The 27,242-nt window shown below is 32.0% G+C and overlaps 4 protein-coding genes and 1 non-coding gene across 6 annotated transcripts in view; 3 read left to right on the top strand and 2 right to left on the bottom strand.

The window, feature by feature from the left end:
* Window positions 1-27,242, top strand: part of LOC125814483 (NADH dehydrogenase [ubiquinone] 1 alpha subcomplex subunit 6-like) — a 520,085-nt gene that overhangs the window by 327,140 nt on the left and 165,703 nt on the right. The gene's annotated exons all lie outside the window — the stretch shown is intronic.
* On the top strand, window positions 11,687-13,879 carry LOC125814452 (transcription factor MYC1). Its single transcript, XM_049493897.1, has one exon. The coding sequence runs from the start codon at window positions 11,754-11,756 to the stop codon at window positions 13,692-13,694; it is 1,941 nt and encodes a 646-aa protein (XP_049349854.1). The 5' UTR covers window positions 11,687-11,753; the 3' UTR covers window positions 13,695-13,879.
* LOC125814479 (uncharacterized) lies at window positions 18,057-20,117 on the bottom strand. 2 transcript variants are annotated; one of them, XR_007442124.1, is made up of 2 exons: window positions 18,795-20,117; window positions 18,057-18,377 (listed from the first exon to the last, which is right to left on the bottom strand). XR_007442124.1 is itself a non-coding variant. In XM_049493935.1 (2 exons), exon 1 carries the CDS (start codon window positions 19,527-19,529, stop codon window positions 18,912-18,914), a length of 618 nt encoding a protein of 205 aa, XP_049349892.1. In that variant the 5' UTR covers window positions 19,530-20,117; the 3' UTR covers window positions 18,057-18,385. The 2 variants fall into 2 exon arrangements, 1 of the variants encoding a protein (XP_049349892.1); XM_049493935.1 differs by having other exon boundaries at window positions 18,057-18,385; window positions 18,912-20,117.
* TRNAM-CAU (transfer RNA methionine (anticodon CAU)) lies at window positions 23,426-23,510 on the top strand. Its single transcript is given in 2 exon segments — window positions 23,426-23,463; window positions 23,475-23,510. It is a non-coding gene; the product is annotated as a tRNA-Met (tRNA).
* On the bottom strand, window positions 24,157-27,224 carry LOC125814478 (uncharacterized). The gene is made up of 2 exons (XM_049493934.1): window positions 27,160-27,224; window positions 24,157-24,975 (listed from the first exon to the last, which is right to left on the bottom strand). The coding sequence occupies exons 1-2, from the start codon at window positions 27,215-27,217 to the stop codon at window positions 24,389-24,391; spliced, it is 645 nt and encodes a 214-aa protein (XP_049349891.1). The 5' UTR covers window positions 27,218-27,224; the 3' UTR covers window positions 24,157-24,388.

Raw genomic sequence — 27,242 nt, 5'->3', positions numbered from 1 at the left:
AAAGTATATATATATCAAACACAACACTCATAATAAATTGTTTTTTTCTTCCTTTTCTCTTTTGAAGGAAACAACTTAGTACTAGTAGCTAGGTGGATTATTTCACTTAAAAACGTTATATATGGCTAATAAATCGAGGGGGGCCATACATGAATACTAATAAAACAGTGGGTACTATATGTTTTATGATAGAATATGTGGTATATATCATTCTAGGTCTACATTTAACGTCTATGAAAATATCAAGACAATATGTCTTATTCTTTTCTTGTTCGGGGCCCTTATTTTCTCGAATAGCATGGTCTAACCTAGAACATTATATTCGTGAGCACGAGCGTGGTCCTATTAAATTTGTCGTAAAAATTCAATGGGTTAGGTTTAGGTGATAAATATAGGTTAGATAAAATGTGCAATTGGATTAGAACTAGGCTCAATAGTGATCAAGAGATCAATTATTGAGTATTTGTGTAAACAAGGATCGATCTGATAGAATGATTCTGATCGTTTTATAACCCTTAATAAGAGCTTTCAATTTTTGATTTTGAGATTGGAAAACCTTTTGATAAGAAGTGCTTAGTAATAAATCATGATAGGAAGTTCCGAACATCAAATAGTTAAAAAGAATAAATTGAAATTTCTCTTTCTTTAAAAACAGTATACTCTTTATTTTTTCATTTGGTGTCCAATACTTATTTTAGGTAGAATGTGCGAATAAAGTCCTACATTGATATCCAAAAGAAAGAAAAAATTGTAAGGTGATCAGTGTGAACAAAGTCGGACATGGAAAGAAGAAAAGGGTGAGGCATTTTTGAGCAAATCATGTGGGCAGTTTGGCCAAAAGTGAATGATATCACACCATGTTAAGAGTATTTTTGAGTTTTTTTAGTTTAACCATTTGTATCAAAGCCAATGATTCGACAAAAAAAAATAGGGAGTACTGATTTAGTGCCTTGACCCATTTACGAGGCAATTTTTTACCATTACACATAGTTCTGAAGACACATATACGAAAAAGGAAGTTAGTGGTCTTGGTGGCCATAACACATAAATACTCGATTGATATGGGTGACACCTAGATAATCTCCAAATTAGCCCATCAATAGTGATGGATTATGTGGAACTTAGTTCGACGGAGAAATATTTGAATGTGTGAACAAAGTCCTATATTGATAGCTGAAAAGACAAAGAAACTACATATAAGATGTAATGATACTTTAAATGGTGTGAGACCTTTTGAAAAATATCATCCGACTTCTAACAAAGCATTCAACACCTGAGATCCGACTAACTTAGATTCAGATTGAAAAGTCTCACTTTTAAATGAGGTAAAATGCTCTCTACTAAAAAATATTACCTTCCCAAATTCAAATATGTGATCTCTAATTAAAAATAAAAAATATTTATCAATCTATCATATAACCTTTTAGTTGTAAATTTGGACAGGCACCATTAAATCAAGTCATTTTGCTGACAATTCTTTTTAAACTATATATAAGATAACCATAAGATTCTGTGTAAGACATAATTCATATTATCGAAGGATGTAGTAAAATAATTAACATATCTTTTGTTTTTATTGAAAGTCTTGATTTCGAATTCTAAGCTTGAATGAATAATTAACTTTTTGATAGGAAATATTTGATCCTTACTTATACGGTGTAAATTTGAATAAATTGAGAGTAGTGAAATTTGAAAATCGAATCATTAAACTATCATATATTTCTAGATTAAGATTAATATACTCAAGATAATTACATACTAAACAAATACCATTTCAATTCATCCTGTCTAATTAGATTCGGAATGTGATATGATTTCAGACGATAAACTAAATATAGACAGTTCCAATAATTTCACTCTTGAACAAAAGTTTATTTTTATTTTATTTTATCTATTTCTTGTTTAAAGTAGAAGAAGATACATATTACAATACATATTTTTAAATCAGAAGAGGAATTTGAAAAAAGAGATAAAACCATACTCACACAACACCTATTAGTCTCAAAACCATAGTTTAGTACCGTTAACAAAAATATCATATAAATTAGTCTCAATGATTATCATAAGATCAATTTTGTTGTTTTATTATTACCATGTCCTTTCCATTTTAACTTTATTGTGATTTTTTTAATTCAGTTATCTTTCCTGATTTGTTATTGATATTTTATTTTGTTCAATAGTTTCCTCATAATTTATACAATTCGTTTCAAATGTATTTTGAAAAACATCTTTTTAAACGAAAACATAACTTTCTTATTCTTCAAAAATAGAAATAAAATTTACATGCAACCCACTCCTAGCGCTTCACTTTTGAGGAATCACTCTGAGTATGTTCACTATGCTAGTGGCTAGGTTGGTTAATGTCAAACATGCAAAAGTCCAAAAATGAGACGAATTAGGGATTCATAATGATTTCATTGACTAACTAATCATTGAGTAAGAAAGACGTTTTGTGCAGTATTTCAGATCAAAAATCTCTAGAAGTGTGTCATTAAGATATATAGATTAGGCCAACCTCAGAATTAGATGTGGTTATATTTTCAACTCCACGAGTCTTGTTATCCGCAATGACTTCATTGATAGACTAACAACTCATTGAGTAAGAAAGACGTTTTGCGCAATATTTCAGATAAAAAAATTCTAGAAGTGTGTTGTCATTGAGATAGATTAGGCCAACCTCAGAATTAGATGTGGTCACATTTTCGACACTACTAGTCTTGATGTCCGAGATGACTTCATTGACTAACAACTCATTGAGTAAGAAAGACGTTTTGTGGAGTATTTCAAGTCGAAAAAACTCTAGAAGCGCATCATTAAGTTAGATTAGGCCAACTTCAGAATTAGATATGGTCACATTTTCAACATCACTAATCTAGTCGTCCACAAATTAATTACCCTGCTTTAATAAAGGTGAAACCCATTCAAAGATAAATTATGGTATTCGAGATCATACCAAAGGAAAGGCGTGGTTTCAAAGTTTATTATTATTTGAATTAACAAACATTTTTTAAGGCCAAATGAAGGGGTTCCAAACAAAAAATAATTCAACTTGAATAATACATGGATATAATTACTAGGGCAAAAAAAAAAACATACATGGATATTACTACTAGTAGGTATTTTGTTATACTCTAATACTAGCTAGAATCCTAGGGATCCCATATTTATCCATATACATAAGTTGACTACAAAATTATATGCTCAAATTTGTAATCTAGGTACTATGTTGTATGATAGGGGGTTCACTATATCATTTATTAGGTTAATTAAGTTTGTGAGAATAGTGCTACTTGTTATTCCTATTAAAAGAGCTGTAAATTTTTTCAATGATTTAGGTTTAATTGATTAACTAGAATAGGTAGATAAAGGTACACTAGGTTTAGGATAAGGCTCAACTATTATAGAATCAACTATATTTGGTATGTATTATGTTGATTTTCTAGCATTGAAAGATAAATTCTATTAGTCAAATATTTTTTTCCTTGCAGGGGTAAATTAATTAGAAGTGAAAAAGAGTAGCATGAGTGAACCTTTTCACATTCAGTTATCAATTAATTAAACCTTAGAAGGATTCAAATGTTATGGGTTGATTTGCACAAATTAATATATAGAATCTTATGGTGTCATTATATATAATTTGACATTGTTAAGAAAAACAATGCAAAAATAATCGTTTTTTTAACGAGGGTATTGTTGGGATTATGACGACAAATCCTATCGAATCGTCGTAATCTTTTTAGCATTTGTGGCTGAAATTCTAGCGATTCAACATAATTTTCATTAGGATTTAACTTGAAATCATGACAATCATCATAACTTATTGTGTGGAAATTTAAGGTAAATATTTAATGTTAGTGAAAATATCCAACAAATTAGACTTAACGGTAAACATAGGATCAATAATACATGGGAACTTTTGCAAATAGCCACTATATATAATAAATTTAATTATGTTCCATAGCTATAGTTTGCATATTTACGGGATGTAGTTGTAGTTTAAGTTGTCTCGTTTGTATAATTAGTGGATTTGTATAATTCGCAGGTTTGTATAATTCGCGGGTACATTTGTATAATTTAGTTATTTTTGTATAAACTCGAAATAACGAATTTATACAATTACAAACATCAGAAGTGCAAACAGTTATACAAATTTCAAATTATACAAAAGTTATACAAATTATATTATACAAATTCTGAATTATACAAACGTTCGCATTATACAAAACTAAAAAGTTGAGCGGTATAATTATAACTAAAAGTAGGTCGTAAATTGTAATAAGGCAAACTATAGCTATGTTAACTAATTAACTAGTATATATTTGCTTATACGCATAATTTTTCCATAATATATTGAGTATTTCTTCCACCTAAGGAATATGGTGGAGTGATTGTGGTCCTTTCATCCTTAATAGAAGAGGCTTAACTTTGGACCTTGAGAATGCATAACCTTTTTATTAGAAGAGTTTATTGATTTACTCACCTTAACGAGCCTATCGAGGGTGAATTCAGATCAATTAGGTGAGAAAGTTTCAAATATTGAACGATTAAAGAGAAAAAGTCACATTTTACGCAACATCTAAATAGTGTTCTCCAAAGGCTAAAAACAAGACGAGTTAGAGATCCAAAATGACTTTATTGACTAACTAATTATTGAGTAAAGAAGACGCTTTGCTCAGTAATTCAGGTCGAATAACTCTAGAAGCGTACTGTCATTAAGTTAGATTAGGCCAACCTCAGAATTAGATATGATCACATTTTCTACACCACCAGCCTTGTTTGTCCACTAATCAATTACTCTTCTTTGAAGGTGAAACCAGTTTAAAGATAAATTTATTGTATTCAAAATCAGACGCCGAAAGGAAAGGTGTAATTTCAAATTTATTATTATTTGACTTAAAGGACAATTATTTAAGTCCAAATGAAGGGGGGCCAAACCAAAATTCACCCAACTTGAACCCTACATGATTACTATTTACTACTAACAAGATTTCTGTTATACTCTAATTATTAGGTAGAGTCCTAGGGATCCCATGTTTGTACATAAACATAAGTTGGCAACAAATAATAAAGCCCAAATTTTTAGTGCATTTTGCTGTATTAGCAGTACAAAAAAATTCAATGAGTTAGGTTTAATTAATTAATTAGCTAGATATAGGTGTACAAGGTTTAGGAAAAGGCTAAAGTATGATAGGATCAACTATATTTTGGTACATATATCTTGATTTTCTTACATAGGGGACCTCTTAGCATTGAAAGAAAATTTGTATTAGTTAAATATTTTTTCTTGTAGGGGTAAATTAATTAAGATTCAAACGTGAAATTAACAATGTAAAAAATATAGAAGAAATTATCTACTACCAACATTTAGGTGCAGTATAATATTGTTATGATTTCTTTCTATTTTTTTAATTGTCTGTTGGTCGATATTGTCATTAGGGTTCATCTAAATCCGATATTATCATTAGGGTTCACTTAAGTCCATATTTGCACTCGAAAGTCTTAAATTGAGGAGTAGCACGTTTCGAACTAAAAGTAATTTCATACTATTCAAAACTCGAATTCAAAATAAAAAAGTATTTACCTCTCCGATTTCTTTGAATTAAGTTAGCTCCAGCTAGCTACTTCAAGTGACCACACTCCTAAACTTGCCCAATCCTAGGAAGTGCTAGTTTTGTGGTTTATTGCTAATTAATTTTTAGATGTTATGCTATATTTCATTATTGAATTTCACAAATATAATCCTAATAATAATAAGATTTTATTATTGACATTATTATGTTGCTTGTCTGAATGGTTATCTATTATTGTATTGTATTATAGTTAGTTTAATTATATAATAGTATTTATTTTGATTGATATTTAAATTTTATTATATTGTATCATTTGATAATGATAGAAAGTCTCATTTTTCTGTAATGATCGATTTTTTGTGATCGCGTCATATCCTTTTTTTTTCTCATTTTGTTTTTACTTATTATTTAATAATCTTATTTTATCATTTACCCTACTTTTTTTTATAATAGCTCTACACCTTACATTTCTTATTGATTTATCCTTCAAATTGTTGGTGCTTGATGTTATGCAATAGTGAAAAATTGTAGTAAAATTTATCCAAATGTTATACACTTATATTCATCAAAACAATATAATATAATATGCTACGTTATAAAATAATTATATGTAACAACCATCAAAACCGATTAATTAGCGTTACACAATTAATTGAAGATGTAAAATTATTTACTCTTAAGTTATCATAACAATTATGATTGGGAAAAGGTTGGCGTGACTTTAAATTACAACATTTTTTTGGCTAAAACAAGCCAATTTCTTTCACAATTATTGTGCTTTCATCCATAAATCAATTATTTGTGCAAATAATATAAATAAATAAATATAAACAAATAATTATTTTTGGGACCATCATTTAAATCATATCTGTATTATATAAAAATTTGCAAAAATAATTTAGAACCCAACTTCAAGAATCCACAATCGAAAATATAATAATCCGCATCTGAAGTTTAGCAACAAAATTTTAATATTTTTATGTAAAATTTGTCTTGACAATATAAAAATCTGCATCGAACAATCACTATTGTAACATATTACGATAGTCAAAGTACAAGAAATAGTAAATAGTAGAAAATAATAATAGAAATGAAATATCAAGATATTCTCAAGGTAATATTACGACCACCAGTATTAAAAATCAAACGAGATTACATTTAACTACTTAAACTAACCATCTATCTTAATCCGTGTCCTCCACACTTCTTCACATTTGTAACAAAGATCATTTTAATATTGAAAACTTTTAAGAGGAAAAAGAGGCTACTTTTGCAAAATCCTTGGCTAAATGCTTAACTTTTGCTGATATTGACGTGAATTTTGGCCTTTTTCGTAAGAAACGGACCTTTTATGGCCCACACCTTTCACTTTCATGATTTTTGCTGAAAGCCCAATATACTTTTTGGCCCACCACGTAAGGACCGGACCATGACACTATGTGTGGATGGTAGTTATGTATTGTTTCATAATACTATTTTATTTTAATAGATATAAAAGTTTGGATATATTTTATTGTTCTTCGTCATTACATAGACTAGGGGTGCGCATCGGTCGGTTCGATTCGGTTTTCTGTGTTATTGGTTCGGTTTATCGATTTTCGGTTTGTAAATACGTCAAACCGATAACCAAACCAATAACATATTTCTTATCGATTTTTGGTTAATCGGTTTATGGTACTTAACTGTTCGGTTTTCGGTTTAACCAATAAGAAAATACTCATATATATTATATACAGATAAGAAATTTTTCATATAAACCATATGACTTTTCCTCCAGCATTTGGCGTGAAAGTAATAATCATAAAAGTAACTATTATTTTTCTTGCAAGTTCAGACACTAGACACATTCAAAGGAAAAAGTGTGAAAGTAGCAATCGTTTAACCATTAACAAAAAGTGTGAAAGTAACAATCGTTTAACCATTAACAATAAGACTAGTAAATTTAGTATAGTCTTATTGGGTTATCGGTTTAACCATTAACAAAAATCATAAAACCGGAAACTGAACCAATAACCCAATAATTTTTTTTGCAAAACTGTTTAAAAATTGTTAGCCCAATAACCCAATATCAATAAACCAATAGTATTTTTTTCAGTTCGGTTTATTGGTTAAATCGGTTTCTACACACCCCTAACATAGACACATCAACAATTTAAATGATAAACCTACAAGAACAGTAGGGTTTAGAATAGAGGTACCGTAAAAAGGTAGGTAAAGGATAAAATAGACTTATTTGAATAGAAAGTAAAGGATAAAATGGGAAAAGATATATTAAGTTAATGATGCGATCGCACCAAATCGATCGTTATGCAAAATGAAACTTCCTACCGTTGTTTCTTTTACTTAGGTTATCTTCGATACTTATATTATTAGTACTTTCTCTTTGTTTACTATTTTCACCATAACTTTTTACTCTTCCATTTATTTCAAACAACTTTCTTGGTAATCTTTGACTAGTCATGTAATAGTTATAATATCATTTTCAAAAAATTATCGATATTGATATTATAATCTTTGATTTATCCCATGAAAATAGAGATAAAATCTACAAACACGCTATCTTCTCATGTCTTGCTTCTTGAAATATATTGGGAGAATGTTATTATTATTGTTGGATAAAAGCAATCTAGATATTATAACTATTGGATGACTAGTCCATAAATCAAGTGTTCCTATTAATAATTATACTTCTTATATTTGTGCTAACCTTCATCTAAACTTGCTTAAATTTGAACACCAATTATCACAATTTCTCTCCTTGTTGACTAATAATTTAGTTATTATATTATTAGCATTCAAATATGGTTGGATTCACACAAATACTACAACTAAAAAAAATTATCAATCAAAATAGTTTTTGTATAAAATATTTTCTTTAATGCCCTTCTCTTGTTTTTGTCCTTCTCTTCGAATTAATAAAAATAATTTGACCAGTAAACAAACTAAAAATACACAAACAAACAGAGATTATGACAATTATTATTCAATAATTAATTATAATTGTCTGGCATTGTAATGGTGGTTCACATGTCAAGTTGCATTTATATTATTTGTTATTAAAATAAAAAATAAAAACCAATGTTATTTTCACGTTTGGCATCCACCAAAACGTGCTATTAATAATTTAATATGTCTAAAACATATATACAAATTATATTATATTAGTGTAATATACTTTATGATATCTTGAACAAAGACAATTACAAGTAGGACCCAATCGAAATGATTCCACAACGTGACGCCAACGCGAATAACATTTTCCTTTATTACAACAACAATAATAACAAACTCAACGTAATTTTATAAGTAGGTTCTGAAGATAACTTGTATTATAATAGAATGATTGGAACTTTTTTACCTTCAACAAGAGGTCTCGATCGTGTTCCAGTCCTAAAAATAAAAAGAGTTATGTTGGGAGTACCGCCTTCAAAAATAGACCCCGCAATACGTAAATTCAGATTAATCGAACATCAATATGAATATTAAATATCGAGTGGAAAAAAGTAAGTAAATTCTGAAGAAGAAGGTGATATGTATGTGGTCTCACTCTTACATGCATTGTATATGTAGAGTGTTTTCGAAGGACAAGATTTTTTTTGTTTTTACTATTAACGTATTTTAACAAGCTTACAATAAAAATTATTTACTCAGAATTTACATTACAATATTGTACTAATATGATTTACAATTATTGTAGGTACCTTAATTACTTTGATTGTGCATGCAAAATAAATACCCATTGACAATCTATAAAAGATTATACTCTCTTTTTTTTTTGAAAAAATGGCCTTTAATTACAAGGGATTCACCAACAACAAAAAAGCCCATTATTTGTGATGAGTATGTCTATCACAAAAATTGAGAGGAATATTATGATAGATATTATAAAATATAAATATGGACAAAATTTGTGATGGACTGATAATCTTAGGATTATTTTACTTTTTTCATTACGAATTTTTGGAGCCTCACATTATAGAACGAATGATTTGTTTTCAAATTAGTTTCAAAGAATGGCTGAGAATAATCTTTCTAAAAAAGCATCTTCATTTGATGGCATGACTTTCTCAAATAATCAATTCAAATTTCAAGTCGATTAGACCAATTTATTTTATTTTTAAAAAAATAAAATCAAGATCAAGACAAATATTTATCATTATAATAAATTATCCTACGTTATATATGTGAAAAACTTACTAAATAAATTGAAAGAACTAAGCTCAAAGTGACAAAGTGTTTAACAATTGGAGTATTTTTACTTAAGTAAGTTTTAAGATAAGATAATTTGGTTAAATACGAGTGATATTTTCTTTTTTGGGCGAGTATTTGAGAACACGGTCACTTTTTTTATTTTATCTATAAAAAGAATTATTATATTTGAAATGTATTGATTAGGCTCACGTTATCAATTTGAAATTTCATCTTAGACATGAACCTGATATTTAAGTGAAAACTAAATTAACGAACACAAGTATGGATAGAATTCTGCTCGAACAAGTAATATTTAAGTCATGGGTTCAAAGTTTAAAAATAATCAGACATAGTTAAAAATGTGATACTTTAGAGTTTAGGGGATAAGGATAGAAGAGCGAATTTAAATTTTGCGTAAACTATAATTTAGTATTTAAGTAGAAAATAGTGATAAATTCATTATTTATCGAATTTCAAGAGTGCAATACATGATAAACGAATTAGATGTACATACACATTCGAATCATATCATGGACAATATATAATTTGATATTTAAGTAAATAAGAGTAGATAAGGAGCTAAGTTCAGATTCAACTGCAAACAAAAAATTCTCTAGTTTTGAATAAAGGTAAAATTTATGTATATTCTATTTTCTCGGACCTCATTTTATGAGATTATATTTGTGAGATTACATCAAATATAAGGGATTGCTAAATATAATTGTTGTTATTACTATAATATAATATCAAATCAACATTTCATTTATTTTCTTTTCATATATGAATTATTCCTTCAGAGCATAAAGCCTACATGTAGGAGATATGCTAATTTAATATTACCTGGAAATTAGTTAACTTGTTTCTCTTTCTAAGTTGAAACATTGAACTATTAGATATTAATATTAGCACTTTAACAAATATGGTCATAAAAATAATTCTTCTTCTTTTACAATATTTTCCAAATTCAACTCCATGAACATTCATTGAAAATCATCTTCTTTAACAATATTTTCCAAATTCAATAACTTGTCTTCAACTCATCGAAGATATTTAATATTACTTTTTTTGTAAGTAATTGAATTTACTTTTAATACTCTCTTCTTTTTTCTTTTTCTTTTTTGAAAATGGGGTTAGGGGATGATTACAAGGTGAGAATCGAATCCTCACCTACAAGATAAAAATTTAAATAATCAATCAACTGAATCATATAAATATCTACTTTTTCCGTTCACTTTTACTTCAGAACTAAATCAAATTACATAGATTTAATATTTAAATTTTAAATGTTTGAAAGATATATGAAAAATAAATAAGTTTCAATCCTTCTCATATTAATATGATAGAACAAAATACATCTCAAAATATTGATAAAATCGTTGCCGTTTGACTCTCAAGAACAAAACACAACAAGTTAAAATAAATAAAAAAATATCATTTCCTTTGAATTATATAATAAAATAAAATAAAAAGGAAGATCTTCTACCTATGTAAGTACGACTTATTAGTAGTGTTAGGTAAGTAAAAAATTTTAGTATAAAGTCCTAGGTAGTTAAAAAAAAAAAAGTAGTACTAGTAATTGCGCCGGCTTTCCTTATCCTACGTATAATTTTCCCCATTAAAATTGATCACCCTAATTATTTTTCCTGATTTTTCATTCGGTATTGGATATTCATATTAAAATTTGATTAAATTCGAATTCACGTCAGAAAGTTTTATATCAAGGGTAAAGAGCTTTCTAGTGTAAAAGATTGTTTTATCAAAATATTTAATTAAAAATGAATGAATATTTATCATTCCATCACAATTCTCGACCTCATAATTAACCCTTTCTTGGAACCCTCTCCTCTTTGTCCACTCACTTTCCTCACTTATTTTCAGCTCACAATATTTTTATATTTATATCCACAAAAATCTGTATGCTCATTTCTCACCTAACAAACAAAATCTCTCATTTCCTCTTTTGTAAAATCTTGAATTCTTCAATTTGATTGAATGACGGACTATAGATTATGGAGTAATAGTAATACTACTAATACATCTGATGATAATATGATGATGGATGCTTTTTTATCTTCCGATCCATCCTCTTTTTGGCCCAATCGAACCTCGATTTCTCCGACTCCGGTGAACGGAGGAGTCGGAGAGACGATGCCGTTTTTTAATCAAGAATCACTACAACAAAGGCTTCAGGCTTTAATTGACGGTGCTCGTGAATCATGGGCATATGCTATTTTCTGGCAATCATCGTCGACGTCGGATTTTGCGACCCCATCTGTGTTGGGTTGGGGAGATGGGTATTATAAAGGGGAAGAAAATAAGAACAAGCGTAGAGCGTCGTCTAGTTCAGCTAATTTTGTTGCTGAGCAAGAGCATAGAAAAAAGGTGCTTCGTGAGCTGAATTCATTAATTTCCGGTGTACAGGCCGCCGGCGCCGGAAGTGTAGGTGATGATGCGGTGGATGAAGAAGTGACGGATACTGAATGGTTTTTTCTGATTTCAATGACCCAATCGTTTGCTAATGGAAACGGGCTTCCGGGCTTGGCGATGTACAGTTCAAGCCCGATTTGGGTTACTGGAACAGAGAAATTAGCTGGTTCTCAATGTGAACGGGCCAGGCAAGCTCAAGGTTTCGGGCTTCAGACTATTGTATGCATTCCTTCAGCTAACGGTGTAGTCGAGCTTGGTTCGACTGAGCTGATATTCGAAAGCTCGGATTTGATGAACAAGGTTAAATATTTGTTTAACTTCAATATTGATATGGGCTCTGTTACGGGCTCAGGTTCGGGCTCGTGTGCTGTGCATCCCGAGCCCGATCCTTCGGCCCTTTGGCTTACGGATCCATCTTCCTCAGTTGTGGAAGCTAAGGATTCGTTAATTAATAGTAGTAGTAGGGATGTGCAACTTGTGTTTGGAAATGAGAATTCTGAAAATGGTACTCAAAATCAGCAGCATTCTCAACAAACACAAGGATTTTTCACTAAGGAGTTGAATTTTTCGGGTTATGGATTTGATGGAAGTAGTACTAGGAATAAAAATGGAAATTCTTCGATTTCTTGTAAGCCGGAGACCAGGGAGATATTGAATTTTGGTGATAGTAGTAAGAGAAGTGGAAGCTTGTTTTCAGGCCAATCACAGTTCGGGCCTGGGACCGGGCTCGGGCTCATGGAGGAGAACAAGAACAAGAACAAGAAAAGGTCACTTGCATCAAGGGGAAACAATGAAGAAGGAATGCTTTCGTTTGTTTCGGGTGTGATCTTGCCAACTTCAACAATGGGGAAGTCTGGTGGAGGTGGAGATTCGGATCACTCAGATCTCGAGGCCTCAGTGGTGAAGGAGGCCATTGTAGAACCTGAAAAGAAGCCGAGGAAGCGAGGGAGGAAACCGGCCAATGGAAGGGAGGAGCCATTGAATCACGTGGAGGCGGAGAGACAGAGGAGGGAGAAATTGAATCAAAGATTCTACGCGCTCAGAGCCGTAGTCCCAAATGTCTCAAAAATGGACAAGGCATCACTTCTTGGAGATGCAATTGCATACATCAATGAGTTGAAATCAAAGGTTCAAAATTCAGATTTAGATAAAGAGGAGTTGAGGAGCCAAATTGAATCTTTAAGGAAGGAATTAGCCAACAAGGGATCATCAAACTATTCCTCCTCCCCTCCATCGAATCAAGATCTCAAGATTGTCGATATGGACATTGACGTTAAGGTGATTGGATGGGATGCTATGATTCGTATACAATGTAGTAAAAAGAATCATCCAGCTGCGAGGCTAATGGCAGCCCTCAAGGACTTGGACCTAGACGTGCACCACGCTAGTGTTTCCGTTGTCAATGATTTGATGATCCAACAAGCGACAGTCAAAATGGGGAGACGGCTTTACGCTCAAGAGCAGCTTACGATAGCATTGACATCAAAATTTGCTGAATCGCGATGAAATTATCTCGGTAGTGAGCTCTGTATAATGTATCTTTTCTGTATATAAATGTGAAACCAATACTAGAGATCTCAAGTTGAGGCTTTTTAGTTCATGTAAGATTAGAGATATTATGCAGCTTCATCCTTTTGTATTCTTCATCCAGGAAATAAATTATGAGAAACCAATAATTGGTGGCTGATGAATTTGATGTTAGTAGCAATTTTCATTCAATTGGTGACACTTATTTTGGTACAGACCACTCGTCATTTTACATTAGGCAAATTGGAAGAAAGTACTAAGCATTTTTTAATTAAACCTAACATGTGATGTATGGACTAGACGCACAAGTTCAATCCATGTAACAAACAATCACCTTTGCATTTTAGTGGAGAAGGATAGAGGGCGGATAGATTATGCATTGAGTTTCAAGTTGTACACTAACTAGTCATAAATAATTTTTGACCTTGTGTATATAATATGATTTTCTGACGAAAGAGTTTCGGACGAATGCGCTTCCGCTCCTCTAGTTCCGCCCCTACTTGCTTATGAACACTTATTATATTTAATCATTGGTTGAGTAATATGTTCTTCTAGTTCATTGTTCAAGAATTTTTTTAAAAATTTTTCTTTTTGTCGAGATAGAAGTTTTTTATTTAATTATGATGGATATATTAGTTACGGAGTATGCAATCGCCTTTACTAGAAAACTTTTTAATGTAAATATAAATATAATCGAAACTTAATACAGATATCAAAAACAGAGTGAAAAACCATAAAAGATAAATGGATGTATTACTAGGGTGTGCGAAAACCGTATCGACCAATAAATCAAATCGAAAAAGTGTTATTGGTTTATAATTATTGGGTTATTGGACAACGAGTTTTTAATGGTTTTATAAAAGAAAGTTATCAGGTTATTGGTTCGGTATTGGTTTTTAATATTTGGTTATTGGGTAAACCGATAACCCATTAAGACTAATAATTTACTTGTACATAAATATTATACATTAATTTCAATACCTTACTAGTTACTGTCTTTATCCTTCAACCTTCAATTCACACTTCAAAGTTACTTTTAGTTCACAATTTTACATTATACAAAACGTTAAAATCTAAAGAAGCCATATATTCCTCTTAATTTCTTTTGTGTTAAATTTATTTAAAAAGTCATATATTTATTTTATAAATATTTCTTATTGGTGAAATCGAAATCGAACCGTTAAAGATCAAAACTGATAAATCGATATAAAATCTCTTATTAATTTAATTTATTTAAAAATTAAAAATTATTAAACTGAATCGATAATATATAAAATCGAATCGACCGATGCACAAACTAGTAACTAGTAACTAGTTGTTTGTTTTAGTCCAGACAAAGGGGTAGGGCTGCATTTTCATTTATAGAGAATTCATTGAATTTGGTCAAATCATAGCTGTATTCATTGGACCAAGAAATATTTTAAAGTATATATTACTATTGTGATAATATAATGTCAGGAGTATCATTTGAGTTTGAAGTGACACAAGCCCTTTAAATGCAGTTAATTTAGGCACAAACTTTGTTATATTCCCGCCGTCCAAATAGTTGTTACATTTCATTTATTAAAAATCAACTTAATTAATTTTTAAATTTAATTTTATATTTTTAAAAATTAAAGTTTATATATACAAATACTATTTAATTTTTTTATAAATTCTAAGTTTTTTGTATCAATATAATTGAAAAATACATATTAAAATTTATATGATTTAGCGCTCGAGAATAATTTTAGAATATTATTTTGGTCTTATGAATTGTGTGATAAATACTCCGTAGTTTATATCTGTTAATCTAATAGACAGATTGATAGATGTGACAAAGATTCGTTTTGTTTGAGGTTTTATAAAAGCTTTTATGTATAGTTTGATTTGTTTTTTTTTAAAAAAATAAAATATGCCAACTTTAGTAACAAAATATATTAAATTTATACATAATAAATAGTTAAATTTTACAGCCAGCTTATTTATCATTTTTTTTCAAGCCACCTTGTAGTTAAAGTTATTTTGTTTCGATATTTTATTGCTAATATATCAAAATATTATTATAAGAAACATGTAATATATGAAAATTTGATTTCAAAGAATACTTTGATCATTATAATGATATATTAATATAAATAATAATTGTTATAGATTAGTCTGATTGTATATTGTCAGTATATATTACTATATACACCGAGAATATGACTGTATTAAATATGAACAAAATCATCTACATCACCCTCTGTAATATTTTAATTAAAAAGAAAATTATTAGTGTATATAAATGAAAAAGAAAAAGAAAAAAAAAACTCAAGTTTAAAGCGAATCTTATTGACCAGATTAAATTGACTTGAAGACCAATATTGAATTGTTGAATACAATAAATTAATTTTAAAATGATCATGTTTTACATGTGAAATTCATTTTTATATATATTACTATAGTATTCACTTTTTTTGTTTACACTCTGATGGGTCCATAAAAGTGTTCACATTTCTTTGTTTACACTAAACTTTGGAGAGAAGGATGTGAAAGTCGAAAATTTGGGTAGAAAATTAGTCGATAATCTAATATTGTTTGATTTCTCTTATTTATATTATGATCATTACTCCCTTACTATTTTTGTCTCCAATTTTGTTTTTTATTTCGATTATCATATTATTTGGTATTATTATTGTTTTTTTTTTCATACTTAATTTTGATATGTTTTACTTGAGTCAAAAGTCTATCGAAAACAATTTTTCTACCTTTACAAGATAGGGGTAAGAATGTGCAAACACAACTTTTTTGAAGCCCCGAAATTACCCTAAATGTGTTGATGTAGTAATTGTACTAAACTCTTTTTTTTTTCTTTCTATATAAGCAAATGTATAACTAAAGTATTTAGTAAATAGAAATATAATTCTATTTAGTTCATGAATGAGCCCACAATATAAATGTATAGAGCTGGGGAGCCAGTGTAGTAGAGTAAGTGGATATTTTTTTGTTTTTGCGTAGATGAAGATTTTGCTTTAATAAAATATTATTTCCACAAGTACTCCTTCATCCTTAATTATAGATTTCAGCTTCAAATCCTATTATGAATCGCCTATATTAAAAGCGTTTTAACCATCTAATATGAGAATTTCCAAATTTAAAAGTTTTGCATTACTAGCTCTCGAGGATTTTTCAATTAATAGTAAGAATAACAATAGCCATTACCCTAAAGATTGATTCACCTTTATTTTAGGGTATAAACCAAAAAAGAATGGATATTATTAACACAAGACCTTTAACATCTCCAATAAAATGGGAGAATTTTTTTTTAAAAAAAATCCACCCTTAACCTCAACATCCTCAAAAATTCAATTATCAATATCATTATTTTATTTACATATCAATTGCTTCATATCCTATGCATTTTTTATTACCTTCTAAACTTTTTATTTTCATCTTTTATACAACAATGACTCTCAATTGCTTAACCTGCCAAGTTCTAAAAAGAACAGATTCACATGAGGAACTAAGGGAAAAATTCAAAAATGTTGATGAAAAGTCAAATTTTCGCCTTTTTTCAGGCGGAATCGAGAGGAACTGGTCAGGGAACTTGGTACAAAAGCCGAGATTTGAAAAAATGAGGGCTCGAACACTAATGGGACAAGAAACTAACGCGAAAAAAGGTTCTCGGAGGGTTCATAATAGTGGTCCGATAGAGTTCATGACTGATTCGCCAAGATTGGCGAGGAGCCCCGGGATGAGAAGGGATTGGAGTTTTGAGGATTTGAGGCAGGTGATTAAGCGTTGATTAACGCGTCATTAAGGGTTGATTAATATGTAATTATGATCATGTATGTACATGTACTTGATGAAACTATTTAATTATCTTTATCTGTATTTACATATGTTCTGCATTTCATTGTTTGTATATATCAATGCAGATGTTAAACTAATGAAGCAACAGTAAACTTGTCTCCTCGTGATAAGTCATGGGTTCAAGTAGTGGAAGCAACCACTAATGCCTACATTAGGGTAGGTTGTCTACATCACACCCTTTGAGGTGCGATCCTTCCTCAAACCCTGCATGAACATGGAATACTTTGTGGACCGAGTTGCACTTATATATAGATTGTTGAATCTCCTAAACGACACAAATCTTTTGTCTAATCTTTTTGATGAATATTCTGACTCCGCCACTGAATAAAGCTTGGTCTAAGCCTAATTTTATGCTATAATAGTATCTGTGCAATCATAATCAATAAATACTTCCCTTAATCAAACTCAGAACCATATGCAAAATTCAAACTCTGAAATGTTTCTTGAACAGATAACCAAAGAATGCAACAAATCATGAAAGATAGTTTCTTCTTGAATGACAAATCGGACTAGGAATGATCGATCCACATACAACAGATACAAAAAACAACATATCCAGTGTAATCCCACAAGTGGAGTTATCCACATACAACAGATATGTACAGAAACACATGGTCAAGAGTCTCGTGAAACATATGAAGATTCGTTTCGTTGGAAGAAAGTAAGTCCCAACGACTAAAGTTCTAGCAGAAAAAGAGTATCCTAAAGTTACTCTAAAACCTAAATTTCATACCTGACAAAACCTGGACATTAGCAATGGTCAGGATCTTCTCACTTGTTTGAACAGAAGCAAAAAATTAAGAGCCGTGTAAGTCGGGCATCCGATATCTGCAATTGCATCAGTTGGTGAGTGCATGAAAATAAACAACAAACATGAAGAGCACCAACATACGGAAATGAAACGGGAAAAGGTCCAAATTTACCCTCCGTTATATTATCGGGCCATTCATATCCTTACTGCTACCTAATCGTTTCATACTTGCCCTCGACTTTAACGGAGCTCCAACATAGATTGAGTGGAATCCACATGTCAAAAAACATTGCGAAAAAGGTCCAGATTTACTCCTCTACTTATAACTATGGTTTAAAATTGTCCTCCATAACACTTTAGGTTGGATCTCCATTTAAGGTCAAGGACAAACACGAGACGATTTGCTAACAACAAGGGTATGAATGGCAAGTCTAAAAATATAGTAGTATAAAACTAAGATGTTTTGTATAGTAGAACAAAAACGGAACACTTACAATATCATCCGAAGTTCATCCGTCCTTCCAATGTTGTGCATAATGATATTGCAACAAGGCTGCTAACAATTGATAATGTTCTGTGACATACTTGACCTTAACTTATTGTCAACAATTTCAGCTCTTCTTATTTCTAGCTTCTGCTTTCCAATTTCTTCTGCTGGGAATAGATTTGGGTGTTCCGTTATTTTCCGATGCAGTCACAGGTGAAGAAATAACATTACTCATTGCGACATCTGACTGTTCAACGTGGGGTAATAATGTTGCTTGACCTCCACCAGTTGAAGCTAAATCTGATGAAACCATATTATTAGTACTAACTTCATTCTGCCTGGCAACATGGGCCTTTCGGGCATCCCTTTTCCAATTTCGCCCGGAGTAAACACGGGTGACAGACTCTCGGGAAGAAACATCCACTGGCTTTACATATGCCCGGGGAGCAACATTCACTGGCATTGAAGAGTCCAGCGGAGCAACTTCTACTGGAACCGAAGAGTCCAGAGGAACGACATTCACCAGCAGTGTACTATCCCGGGGAGAAACAATCATGGGCACCCCCACTGGCAATGAAACTAGTTGGTTTGTGCCCAACACCTTCATATTATCAGCTTTAAGACGTTTCCTTTCTCTATATCTGCGTTGACGCTCCCGATTTTTTAGCCTCTTAGCCAAAATGTCATCACTGATTAAGGTTTTCGGCCCATTAACCTGAGGTTTCTTCACAGGAACATCCATTCTTGAAGTTCAATTATCGGTTCAAACTAACAAGAAACCAGCATTTACAGACAAACTTCTTCACACGGTGAAATAGTTGTTTATTCCAAGGAACAACCTCACAGAACAGTACAAATATATGATGTCTTAACAATCTCAGATAGTGAATCAAACAACAAAATGCTTACTTAGACATCAATTTAACTCGGGAGATACGGAAACCCTGAATTTATCTACTCCAAGAAGAGTACAGGAGTCTTGGGTTCATGGTCTGCACGAGAAACCTGTATTTGGCAATCTTATCTGTTATTTAGCATAAAACGACAGAATCACCTAGGGAACCTGAAGAAATACCCTCAGAGGAATACACTTAGGAATATTCAACTGAAAATTATCAATTCCGCAGACGCACCTCAATATAGATTAAGCCATTCATCTTGCAAAACATAGTGATATGATGGCTAAAGAGAACTATTCCCCCTTAAAAACCCCAATTGGCAAAATACTACAAAACAACAACCTCATGTGCAATGCAGCGTTTGAGGCCAACATTAACGTAGTGTGCAATTCTTCAACTGTTGAGCAGCGTCTACAGAGAACTAATACACATCAGCAGGCAGACTTCAGACACGTCCTGTACAAAAAAAAATAATCAATCATCACATCTTAACCAAAACTATATTGCATGCCAGTACGGCTTCATATCGCTGCACAGAATACCGATTGTAATTAAATGTTAACACATTGACTTAGACATGGAAGCTCAATTACTAAAATATTCAAATGATAATGATTTGGAAATCCAAACTCACCACCGGAAAAAATACAGTTGCCTATCATAGTTTTTAAAAATTTATTTATTTATACAAAATGCTCACAAATTCCCATTTCACAAAAGAAGCTGCTTCCTGACTACCAATTTTATATTGATTGCAGTTTTGTTTGAAGATGCTCAAGTATTTCTCCAGATAATTTGACAAGTATCTCTCCAAATCTTCTGTAAATTGCATAATTACTCTTTCCTTGAATAAGCAGTTGACACTCTTCATATTCTTGAAAGACCAAATCAAATAATAGGTGACGGAAAAGCTTTATCTCTAATGCTCATGAATTGGGCAGATGTTACACCAACAAGCTAATAAGGACTTGAACTATTTGTACATTCTTGCAGTTTCCCCCCGTTACATCACTAATAAAAACGTAATCATAACGCATACCCACAACAGTTATAGAATAAAAAGCACCCTCCTAAAAATGCATGGTTCATCTCACATTGAATTGAAATTGTAAAAAAGTACTCATTCTAACAATTTCCTTCATTACCATAAACATGGTTTTTGATATCCTAAATATTGTTTTCAAGAACAAAACAAAAAAACAAATCATAACAAAACTACAACTTATGACATATGTGTAGCATATTTTTTCCCTTTTACAACCATTTCAAGCAAACTATCTGAATGGGTCGAAGCAAAACATTTACCAAGTTTTTGACAAGACGTTTGCATATCCTCGATTACTCTAGAGAACGGATAAGATATCACAGGCTTCACAACAAATTTATTGGTTAAGTAAACCTTTAGGATCTTCTTTTACTTTAATGAAGTGGCCTCAGCATCATTTTCTTACTATCACAGGGAATACTATTATTAGATAACCTTTTACTGTTTGTTTTGTAGTGTTGTGAGAGGCCAAAGCCAATTGATCTGTAGTGTAGACTGTCACATTATGAACATTTTGCAACTGGGCTTTCTACTCTAAGATGAGAAAAAGGGAAAATTGAACCTGTTTTGAACCCGGAAACTTAAACCAAAGTAACTCTCAAATATTAGTTCTTGTACGCTTATACACGATGTTGAATCTACAACCTATGTAATATATAACTCAAACTGAAACTTCAGGGGAACTAATAAATATATCTAAGCTCAAGGACATAGACCCTAGAAAAAGAAACATCATACTTTCTTCTTCCACTATTTTCACATCATAGTGTTTTCTAACTCGCTTTTGTATAGAGGTACCTTCCTCCATAGTTCAATGTTTCTAGCTCCCTCCATCATCCACATTGATATGCTGAGGATAACCCAGTGTTTTTTCTGTCTCTGCTAGGATTTGAATGTGACACCTCATGGTTCTCAACCCACTTTAGTGACCACTAGGCCACAACCTTGGGTGCCAAATGACAAAAACTTCTTACTACTTCCTGTCCAGTTATGCAAGGTAAACAGCATTTTTCTTTTACTAGATCTAGTTAACTCATTTTTTATCCTCATTCCAGTAATCAGGACAATTTCTATCAATTAAATTGTACTGGCATATACACATATAAATAGCACCACTTTCTCCAATTAGACACTTGACAGCAAGTGAAAGTAACAGACAACTTATACGGTTACACATTTTCTATTCATGTAGTCCACTAGTTTTGGAAATATATTGTATCAAGATGAGTTACCATATCAGAAGCATTATATACAGATGTTATTAAATCTTCCAGGTTATAATCATAAGAGTTTCCATTTGCTTTACATCATAAAAGCACTATACAACTGCACAAATCTTAAAGAGCTTGTTCAACTTGCACAAAATGTCAAATCAATAGCCAGAGTTTGCAAATAAAGTTTGAGAATAGGGGAAAAAATCGTATCACAGCATAAACAAGATTGAATTAATAATTGTAATTCTAAGAAGTTAAATTTGTAGAAGTGCTTAATGCCTACAGCAGCAATCCAAAAGAGCAAGCATATCATCAAAAAAAAATGGAAATACAAGGTACAAGCTCTAGAACATAAAGTACACATTAATCTCACATACCACTACCTCCCATTGTTCTCTTGTTTTGTTTTGAAAAGTTCCATAAAAGACCCTTCATAGAATCCTAAAGCATTTCTAATCAAGACTCAAGACTCCCAAATTCCATGGTTTGTGAAAAAGAAAACTTTTTTTTGCACATGCATAGCGTCTACGACCTAAATAACTAAAGAAACTCAGGTTAGAACTAAGGTGAGTGAAAGATTGCAACTTACCATTGAAACCAAAACAAAAAAAAAAAAGATTGCATTTTGCCCTTTCTTCCCACTTCTTTTCCATTTATTGGGTGAATAGGGGCAAGTTCAAGTAAAGCAAGGCAATAAACAAGAGGATGATAATTCGGGAAAAAATAAACTCTATAAGAAGGGCAAAAGTCACATCACAGCATAAACAAGATTGAGTTTAACTATGAAGCAGCAACCAAAAGAGCAAAGGGCATCCCGCATTAGCAGAATACAAGAAGGGCCACACCACCAATGAGGTGTGATGTAGACAATCTAACATAATGCAAGCATTAGTGGTTGCTTCCGCCACCCGAACCCGTGGCCTAAAGGTCACACAAGATACAACTTTACTGTTGCTCCAACGGTCCCCTTCTCCCAAAAGAGCTAGTTTATCAAAAATACAAGGTACAAACTGTAAACCATAAAGTACAAACTACTCTAACATACCACTACCTCCTATTGTTCTTAAGTTCCATTAAGACCCTTAATTAGAATCCTAAAGCATTTTTAATCAAACTAAGCAAACACATCCCATAATTAAGGAAAGTGAACATTTGCAACTTCCCAGTGAAAAAAAGACTAAAAAGATTCCATCTTTGCCTCTTTTACTTACTTTTTTTTTCACATTGAATCAAAGAAAGAATTCTATAAACAAGAAAATGATACTTCACAAAAAAAAAAAAAAAACTATGGGAAGGGCAAAAAATTGTACCTGAATGGGTTTGTTTGGTGATGAAAGAGGGAAAGATCTGAAAACCCTAAACATGTAAGAAGATAGAACAATAACAATGGTGTTTTTGGGCAAAAAAATTCTTGTCCTTTTGACTTCTTTGAAGGTGAAAAGTTAGTCAATATAAAAAAAATGGTGTGTTGATAACAATTGGGGTGGTGGCGCAGTTGGCTAGCGCGTAGGTCTCATAGCTTCTGAGTAATCCTGAGGTCGAGAGTTCGAGCCTCTCTCACCCCATTGCTTCTTTTGTTTTTTGTTTTTTCTCATTTAATTCGGTATCGGCCTGAGCCTTATTCGGTGTTCGGTACCCAATTGTTTGTTTGTTTTTTTGGTTTATCATTCTATGTTTGGTACCAGCTTGAGCCTCACCTCATTCTATGCCGTCAGTGCTGACTAACAATTAAAACAAATACAAAAAGATCAATAGTATTCCCACTTCTGCTCCAGCATGACTCAAACCCTCGATGGTGCAAGTGTCCAACCACTCATACTAACACAGTATGCTACTGAGCATCAGTTGATTCTCCCTTCATAACTTTAAAGTTTTGATATATTAGTCCGACTCGATGTACGGTACCCCACATTGGAGTTTGACTAAATCCGTAGGCTAAAGCACTTTCTAACAAAGATGACTTTGTACCCATGGGAACTCAAACCCGAAATCCTGATTAAAGATGAAAAAATACTTATCACTCCACCACAACCCTTGTTAGTATATTAGCCTTCTATTACCCAAAGAAAAAAACAAGAAGAGTAAAGAAACTCAGGCAGGACCTAGAACATTAAAGTACGAAAAATCAAAGATTCAAATACTTGCTGCTAACTTGTCCAATAAAAGTTGATTTTTTTTATAATAATGATTATAGGTAACGAAACTAAAACAGTGTTTAAACTAAGCCCACCATATATAAATACTTGCACCAAAATAGCAGACTAAACAGAGTTTAACAACTAAAAACACCAACACATACAATTAAATAAAAAAAACTTGAACCAAAGTTCTTAAACTAAACTAAAATGGTGTCATAATCCCAACAGTGATTAAAACTAAGGACTACAAGAACCATCATCATACATATAGGGGGATTGACCTCTATACTAGATAGGGCCAAGCCCTATCGTTTAGATGGTCTCTCGTCATCCTCATCCTCTCCGCCATCATCATCATCATCAGAGTCATCATCTTTGCCTGATCTCTTCCTCTTTGGGGGGGCCTCCACCTTCCCGCTAGTGTCTTCATCATCGTCCTCTTCCTCTTCCTCCTCAACAGCCTCTTCCTCGCCATTTTCTTCTGGTTCAAAATCACTAGCATCTTCTTCATCCTCAGCATGTGCCACTGGCCTAACAAGATACTCCGTACCCAGATCTTCCTCTTCTTCACCTTCCTCCTCATCTTCATCATCTTCGTTGTCATCGTCATCATCATCATCACTGTCGCCTTCATCGTCCTCATCATCCTCATCGTCCTCATTGTCCTCGTCGTCATCGTCTATAGTGTGAACTTGTGGACCACTGCCAGAGCTCTGTATGACCTCTTTCTCCTCCTCCTCGTCACCGTCATCATCATCTTCATCCTTGTCATCATCGTCCTCGGCGTCCACTTCCTCATCTTCGTCAAACTCTTGGAGTTCTTCATGAGTTGTTTCTTCCTCAAACTCACGTTCATCGTTGACGATAGCCATGTCAGAAAATTCACCTGAGACTTTTTTTTCCAGAAAAGTTAAAATTAGATCTTCAGAATTTTTTTATTAGTCTTGAATTACTACATGCAGATAGCAAAACAAGAAGAAACAAAATTCACAACATATGAGAGGTCAACATAAAGACATGCATGCATATGTTATCCATTTAGTTGTTGCTCCGTGAATTCACACGAGAATTTGGTCCAACAAGCAACTATTATTCTACAAGAAATTATTTGCATCTTTGCATATTTTTCCTCACTTTTACCCCATCTATAGGGCTGAATAGGGGCAAGTTCCAATTAAACAAAGGCAACAAATAAAATGTACATAAACAAGAGAACGATACTTCAAAAAAATGAATTCTGTATGAAGGGAAAAAATCACATCACAGCATTAAGATTGACTTAATGATTGTAATTCTAAGAAATTAAATTGTTGCGCAAATAATGGAATTTGTAGGAGTACTTAAAGCATGAAGCAGCAACCAAAAGAGAAAGTGCATCATAAATACAAGGTACAAGCTGTAAAAAGTACAAACTAATCTTACACACCACTCCCTTCCATTGTTCTCTTGTACTGTATTTGATAAGTTCCTACGGACCTTGATTCGAGTACTAAAGCATTTTTGCACCTTCCCAATGAAGAAAAAAGAAAAAGATTGCACTTTTTGCCTTTTTTTCACTTTTTTCTATTTATGGGCTGAATAGGGGCAAGTTCAATTAAAGAAAAGAAATTAATAAAATGGACATAAACAAGAGAATGATAATCCGGGAAAAAATGAACTCTATAACAACATCCCCAGTGCAATCCCACAAGTGGGTTCTGCAGAGGGTAAGATGCATGCAGACCTAACCCCTACCTTTATGGGGGTAGAGAGGTTGTTTCCGATAGACTCTCGTCTCAAGAGAAAAGAAGAATTGGAAGCACGATTATAAGAAAAAATTAACTCTATATAGGAAGGGCAAAAATCACATCACGGCATAAACAAGATTTAGTTAAATCATGAAGCAGCAACCAAAAGTACATCACAAATACAAGGTACAATCTGTAAAACATCAAGTACAAACTACTCTAACATACCACTGCCCCCCTATTGTTCATAAGTTCCATTAAGACCCTTGATTATAATCCTCAATCATTTTAGTCAAGACCCAATAACAAAAGATTTATTGAGCCGAGGGCTCCATTGGAAAAGACTCTTTACTTTGCATATACTCCATCCTCCTAAGACCCTACTTTGTGGGATTACACTAGATATGTTGTTGTTGTTGTACCAGTAACTAACGAAACTTAGTTCATAATTAAGGTAAGTCAAAGTTTGTAACTACCCAGTTGAAAAAAGATTAAAAAGATTCCATCTTTACCCCTTTTTCTCACTTTTTTTTCAATTTACAGGGAAAATAGACAAAATTGAATCAAAAGAAAGAATTCTATAAACAAGAGAATGATACTTACAAAAAAAAAAAACTATGGGAAGGGCAAAAATCACATCACAGCATAAACAAGATTGAGCTAAAGCATGAAACAGCAACCACATGAGCAAGTATATCACAAATACAAGGTACAAGCTGTAAAACATAAAGTACAAACTGCTCTCACATACCACTAATTCCCATTGTTCCTAAGTTCCATTCTTAATCAAGACCCAATAACTAAAGAACCTCAACTCATTACCAATGTAAGTGAAAGTTTGCAACTTGCAGTGAAAAAAAAAAAAAACTCAAAATTCCCCTTTTTCTCACTTTTCCCCCCAATTTATGGGGAAATAGGAACCAAAAGAAAGAATTCTATAAACAAGACAAAAAAAAAACTATAGGAAGGGCAAAAAACACATTACAGCATAAACAAGATTTGATTCAAAGCATGAAGCAGCAACCAAAAGAGCAAGTATATCACAAATATAAGGTACAAGTTGTAAAACATAAAGCACAAACTACTTTAACACAACACTACTTCCCATTGTTCTTAACTTCCATTCTTAAATCAAGATTTACTAACTTAACTCAAGTAAAAGTTTGTAACTTCCCAGTTGAAAAAAGACTAAAAAGACTCCATCTTTACCCCTTTTTCTCACTTTTTTTTAAAAAAATTCAATTTATTGGGTAAATAGATGACAATAATCAAAGAAAGAATTCTATAAACAAGAGAACAATACTTCACAAAAAAAAAAAAAAACTATGAATGGGCAAAAAAATCAGTACCTGAATGAGGGGTTTGCTTGGTGATGAAAGAGGGAAAGATCTGAAAAACCCTAGACATGTAAGAAATTAGAAGATAGAGCAAG

This window comes from Solanum verrucosum, unplaced genomic scaffold (assembly GCF_900185275.1).
Source record: "Solanum verrucosum unplaced genomic scaffold, falcon-dt-bn FXZP01000268.1, whole genome shotgun sequence".
Lineage (NCBI taxonomy): Eukaryota > Viridiplantae > Streptophyta > Magnoliopsida > Solanales > Solanaceae > Solanum > Solanum verrucosum.
The sequence above is the reverse complement of the archived record's forward strand: the minus strand, read 5'-3'. Positions and strand labels throughout refer to the sequence as shown.